Source organism: Aphis gossypii, chromosome 2 (genome assembly GCF_020184175.1).
Source record: "Aphis gossypii isolate Hap1 chromosome 2, ASM2018417v2, whole genome shotgun sequence".
Taxonomy (NCBI): Eukaryota; Metazoa; Arthropoda; class Insecta; order Hemiptera; family Aphididae; genus Aphis; species Aphis gossypii.
Window position 1 is genome coordinate 3,491,651 of NC_065531.1, and position 6,762 is coordinate 3,498,412.

At 26.5% G+C, this 6,762-nt stretch overlaps 1 protein-coding gene across 1 annotated transcript; it reads left to right on the forward strand.

Annotated features, from left to right (window-relative positions):
* The first annotated feature begins 660 nt into the window (after nt 1-660).
* LOC114123698 (aurora kinase C-like) lies at nt 661-3,858 on the forward strand. Its single transcript, XM_050201991.1, has 2 exons — nt 661-1,256; nt 2,197-3,858. The coding sequence occupies exon 2, from the start codon at nt 2,233-2,235 to the stop codon at nt 3,148-3,150; it is 918 nt and encodes a 305-aa protein (XP_050057948.1). The 5' UTR covers nt 661-1,256; nt 2,197-2,232; the 3' UTR covers nt 3,151-3,858.
* The last annotated feature ends 2,904 nt before the right edge of the window (nt 3,859-6,762 follow it).

Consider the following 6,762-nt stretch of genomic DNA (forward strand, 5'->3'; position numbering starts at 1 on the left):
TTCAATTATTTTATGTTAATATGTATTTTAAAAAAACAGTAATATCTTCACAAGCTCCTCAAAACGATTATGGCCATACTGTGCAAGGACACCTTTACTATAGTGTTGTTTGTCTATGTAATAGACAAAAGTGGTTAATTGGGATCCGTTTATGTAATAATGTTCTTTACGATTTGTAGGAAATTAAGCCAAGATGTCATTGATGATAAGCATTTTATCAAGCAAATAATTAATAACATTTTTAATCACATCTCTATTTTACTATTTTTATCAAGAACAGTTATAAACGTTATAAAATATTTTAATATAAGTGATGAGTGATGAACTACCTCAATCATACCTATATCTACAGTTATAGTAAGTTATTGTAGGCTAAAACCATTGTTGAAGCCTTTTACCAATTATATATGTATAAAAAATAGTGAGAAGTTATATTTTATAGAATACGAGTTTGCAAGAAACATCGACTAATCGAATACCAGTGTATATTGTATAACGTCATTAACATACGATTTGGTTACAGGTACGAGATAACTCGGTTCTTAATTAATCGAAGGGTCATGGTCACACATAATTACGTCAACAACCACTTAGCTATATTTTATTTTTCGTTAAACGTTAAGCGTCAAGTCTTCAATCCAGGACGGCAGTAATTTTATTATTTCGATAAACGTCCGTACGAATGTATGGGGCTGTACATTGGAAGTTGAAATAATAACAAGTGAAAAACTCAGAGGGGGTGTACGAATTCTCCAGTTTAACTGTATTGCACTATTGCCCATTTAGAACAATAAAGTACCAAATAGCGCAATACTAGATCCAGTGGGCAGTGTTCTCTAAAAATAAAATCTGGCATCATCACTATCACAAATTCAAAATACATTTATGGGCGGGCCCTTCCGTTTCTTTATTATCTTTGGACGAAATTTATTAATTTACGCTACCGTTTGAATTTCTTAACGGCTTAACAGTTAAAAAGTGATATCAACATTTAAAATTATTTTGTATTTTTTGTAATTTAATAATTTATTTTGACAGAAACTTTTGTAGTGTTACTCGTGTGCTTTCTATTTTTATGACAGACTTAAATTTATTTTAATAATTTACCATCACTTATAGTTACCACAATCCAAGAACAAACCGCCTATGTAAAATACATTTGAATTTGAACAAGTTAGTAGTCAACAACCTGTTGGAAAGAATGGGAAGGTGTATTTAAACTTTATTGTTTCACTTTCGTCTTTCTCATCGGACAGGTAATTTTAAAATAATCACTGCGTTAAATTACTTTATTAGTGTTTACTATTTAATATTTAGTAGGTAATGAAAATGTATAGACAAATGAGACCACGACTTGAGTTCAATGAGGCACACTCAATTAACAAAAAGATTCCCATTATCCAAACGATAAAATATATTGTTTAGGTTATTATTTGTACTTCTCAAAATAGTGGTTGTCGAGTTTTTTTTCTTTAATTAACCCTTCATTATTAGTGTCGTAAATTGTAAATGATTCAAAATTAATTTTATATCATTGAATAATATCCATTGCCAGTGGTGGATAAACGTGAGTATCTACATCATGTTTGAGATCCTATTAAAAGTAAGATAAAAATCACTCAGCTGAGAATACAAAATGTTATATTATTTTATTTTTTTGTATGTATATATAGAGGAACACACTAATTTGTTTTACATAATTATAAATGTGGACTCATTCCATATTAATATTTTTACTTTTTAAAGTATTTGAAATTAATAGGTTTGTTAATAACAATATTTGTTACCTACTGTTGTTGAATTATGTTTTTTAAAACTATTTGTCATTTCTCACTTGTAAAATATTTTTATTTATAAATATATAATCTTTGTGGGTCTATTTAAATTTTAATAGTTAAAAGTTAAAACTAAATGCATATTTAAGTGTAGAACTCTGCTAATAAGTATTGGTAATTTGAATCATTTAGATATTTTTGTTGCAATATGAATGAATTCAATTGACATGTATTTATGTATAGTGTAAACTGAAAACATAATATTATGTTATTATTTTATTTTTCTTATAAACAATTATTATATTTGTAATAGATTATCTTTATTATTTGATTTAACAAAGCAAAATTACAAGCTGCTTAGTTGTAATATTCTTATAATATTTAGTTTATGGTTTCTAACAGATTATTTTTATTGTTTCAGTTTTTGTTTTTGGTCACCTTCAATTATATTCTTAAAATGGCTGTGGTTGAAGAGAATCCTAAAAATGAAGTTGTTCAACGTATAGAAAAAATAATGAAAGAAATTTATTCCAAACGACCTGCAAATCATCAGTGGAAACTAAGCGATTTTGAAATTGGAACACCACTTGGTCGAGGAAAATTTGGTCGTGTATATCTTGCTCGGGAAAAAAATACAGAATATATGGTTGCTTTAAAAATGATGTTTAAATCAGAATTAGTAAAAGATCACATGGAACATCAAGTTCGACGAGAAATTGAAATTCAAACACATCTCAATCATCCCAATATTTTAAAAATGTTGACTTATTTCTGGAATGAAAAAACAATATGTTTAATACTGGAATTTGCCCAAGAAGGTGAATTATTTAAAGTACTGAATTCACAACCACATAAACGGTTTGATGAACCAACAGCTGCATATTATTTACGACAAGTAGCTGATGCTTTAAGATATTGTCATTCACAAAGTGTAATTCACAGAGATATAAAACCAGAAAATCTCTTATTGTTTAGTCATCATGTTATTAAGTTGGCAGATTTTGGATGGTCTGTCCATGCACCATCCAAATCTCGTAACACCATGTGTGGTACTATTGATTATTTACCACCAGAGATGGTTGACTCTCAAACATACAATGAATATGTTGATAACTGGTGTTTAGGAGTACTATGTTATGAATTTTTATGTGGATCACCACCATTTGAGAGTTCAGAGCAGGCAGAGACTTTTAGAAAAATTCGTGCTGTGATGTATGGTTTTAAACCTCATATGAGTGAGAGCTCTAGACAATTAATTTCAAAGCTTTTAGTTAAAGTACCAAAATCCAGATTACCACTAACTGATGTCATTGGACATCCTTGGATTAAAAAAAATTGTGAAATATTCACTAAAATTAAACTAGAACAAAAGTAATTTTATTAATTATTCAATAACAAACTTTCTACATAGGTATAATTGTATTTTTTTTTTCTCTATCAATATGCCATTCTTACAATCATTTTCGAATAGTGATAGTATTTTAAAACACAAACTAATATTAATTGTATATAATTCATTAATGTATTGATAACTATAATTTAAATGTTAATATGCTTCTATTGTACAATTTTTGAAATGAACGTTAATTAATTGCAGTATTTTTTTTATAATTGTGTGTGTTATTAAGTAAGAATCTTCAGAATTTAAAATGTAGCTTTTAACATAGTGTATTATATTATGATGTATTATTATAATAATTAAGCGTTTTAATTTATTTATATTTTACAAAAATTGTTTTATACTCTGTAATTTATATTAATTATAACAATGTAATAGATTTTCATTTCGACCTATTACGTTTTCAAAATATTTGTAAATTGTATATTTGTTTACGTTTTTATCCGGGAAAACGTTTAAGCATTCAAATCAATAACTACCTAATTAAGAAAATGGCAAGATGTGTGAGCAATAACATCACTATACTATGCTCTTGATTTTAGATACAAGTTAGTAAATTTGAATTTCACATTTTTTAATATTACCTACATACTTTTCCCCATCTTGAAAGGGAAATAATTAAAAAATATTCATAATATTCATTCAATAATTGACATGTTATAATATATATTTCAATCTAATGTACCTATTTAGTTAATTTTTATTCAGTTTTAATTTTGAGACACGCCGTTTTAGTGCCCACCTTCTGTATTGTTTGTTGATGTAACCAACTCATGCATAAGTGGTATAAAACAATATTATATCATATTATCATAATATGATCGAACAATTTATTGTGTGGTATATTTGTAATATAATATCCAAGATATTTATGTTTTATGCTTTATAGATATCTCTATAGTCTATAGATTCATAAAAACACAAATTTATTAATATTATGTACTAACCATTAATCAACTAACCTATTATACATATATATTTCGATGAATGATTATGATGTACACAGTACAGTGTACACGTAGGTACTTGTCTTATCTAAATTTGGATTGGTTTGGAATATTTAAATTACTTCTCGGGCCTCCTCCACCCACAAATGTTAAATGGAATACCTCGCATAAGTATAATATTATAGAACAGTGTTTATGTATAATACCTATGAGCTATAGGCTATAAGTTGAAAAATAAAAAACAGAAAGCGAGTTATGGTTTGCTTTTTGGAAGTATTGTTATTAAATATTATTATTTTTAAGAAAGGGTCATTCCACGACTATATTTAACTTGTCATGGACAATGCTATGCAGAATCGACTAATTTATTATAAAATGACTGATTGTAGTTATTAGTTTAAAACAATTTTTTTATAAATTTATTTCTCAATTAATATAAGTCATTGTATCTATGATATGGAATTATTAATCAAACCAACCACTCCAACATAGGTACCCGCTAAGTTTTATAACGTATTGACCAAAAAGTACCTAACCGTTACTGGGTCACTATATACACAGTTGTGGTTATTTTGTTTTGCGACATTTTCACTTTTTAAATTGTAAACTCACTTTGTGTAATTACAATATACACATTACCTTTAACATACAACTTTTCTCAAAAATAAGTTATTAATTCAGATACAAATGAACGTTTTAAGAACATCTCGAAAAAAAGCACACCACTGAAAAACCATATATACATAGCATACAATCAAATACATCACAGAAATAGAGAATACATTACAGTTAAAATAACAACTACCAGGTACCTTTTTATTATCCATTATATCTATAGTTATTAGTTATTATATGATTTATATCAGATAGGTAGGCACCAATCAATTATCAGTAAAAATAACATTGCATATTATGTCATTATATATTGTGTTTAAAGTTATTGACTAGGTATTTGACATTTGTAGACTATTGGTAAAATACCAGAACCCAAGGAACAGCTTAATTTAATTAAATTATTTTTAATGTAAATATTTAATAAAACAAATATTGTACAATTTTGTAAAATTTCCCATTTTAAGTTATTTTATCGAGATACCATGTCAAACTTAATACAGGTAGGTTACTCGTATTATCCATAGTACAAACACTTTAATACCTAACTTGAAAACTAGTTCAAATTTCGATTAACATAATAGGTACCTATATTAACATCTTTAAAAATAATCTATGTATGTACTTGATAATATGGTCCTAATGTTTAAAAATTCTATAATAAGAATTTGGATAAACTCATACGTATATAAAAGAAAAATTAGGATTGTGCATGCGTGGTGAACCATTCTGTATTATAAATTATTATATAATATTGAAATCTTACGAATAGTGGTACCTACCTGTCCTTTCAAGTTATTGGATACCTGTAGGTTAAGTTATATTATTAGACTATATTATTAAGAATTAGAATTAAGATATACCATTTAAAATCTTATCCGACGAGCCGTAATTTATTCATAATATCCATACCTATGAGTAGGTAAATAGTAATAATATAATTCATAATAATATTTAAATTGGTTATAAATCACAATAATAATATTATGTATATTATTAATAACAATACAACATAATCAATAATCATAATATAGGATTACATTCGTATTTCGTTCTATAAAAGCAATTGTGCGTGTGTAATAATTATATATTCTACAGTTATATAACAATTCTAAATTCGCCTATGCAATAACCTACTTACAAATTACCTATAGGTACCTATATTACAACGTGAACCGATTATGTTTACTGTATTTTATTATGGTAATTGCGATTTGCCATTTTCGGTTACAGTTTATCTATATATTATGGAATATAAATACAACTAAATGGTATTGTATATTGTTATACACAAATAACTTATTATTAAAATAATAATATATGTATATATTGTAAGGGGGTTGGGCAACGTAGCGTTTGTAATAACTATTTTTGCGAATAACGCGCAATTCAATAATTATTGGTACCGGATGGTACCGCTTTATGATAATGTGAAATAATTATTTATTATTAGTGTTTATAGGTAACATTATAGTAGGGACCTTTCCTGTCATCGTCATAATGTCGTTTATGTTATTATATTATCATTATGCACAGTATCATATGGAGTTAACTATATAGTTGAGTTTTCGAACGCACCTCTGATAAACTAGAAGTTTATCATGATTAATACCAGCTATATGGACTATGATTATTTTAGGTGGTGTTGCAAACTGCTGCAAGGAAAATAAAGCTCCTAAATTAAAATACGGTAAAAACTCCCTAATTATAAGAAAAAAGAGCCCCGTACTAACTAAATACATAATAGTTTTTTTTTTTAATTTTACAATGTACCTTTATTTCAATATAATTATGTAACATTTTTTTTACGTAGCTATCTATATTCTATAACCATTTATAATATATTTTATAGGTACCTATTATATAAAATATTCGTTTAATAATTGTACATATATACTTTTATACAATAATAATAATTAATAAAAAAAAACACCAAATATTCTAAACTATAGGTATAAATATACAGTTGCAATATAAGAGGTTAAAGTGATTAAAGTATGTAGGTAGTAATAAAAGTCACTGACATTTA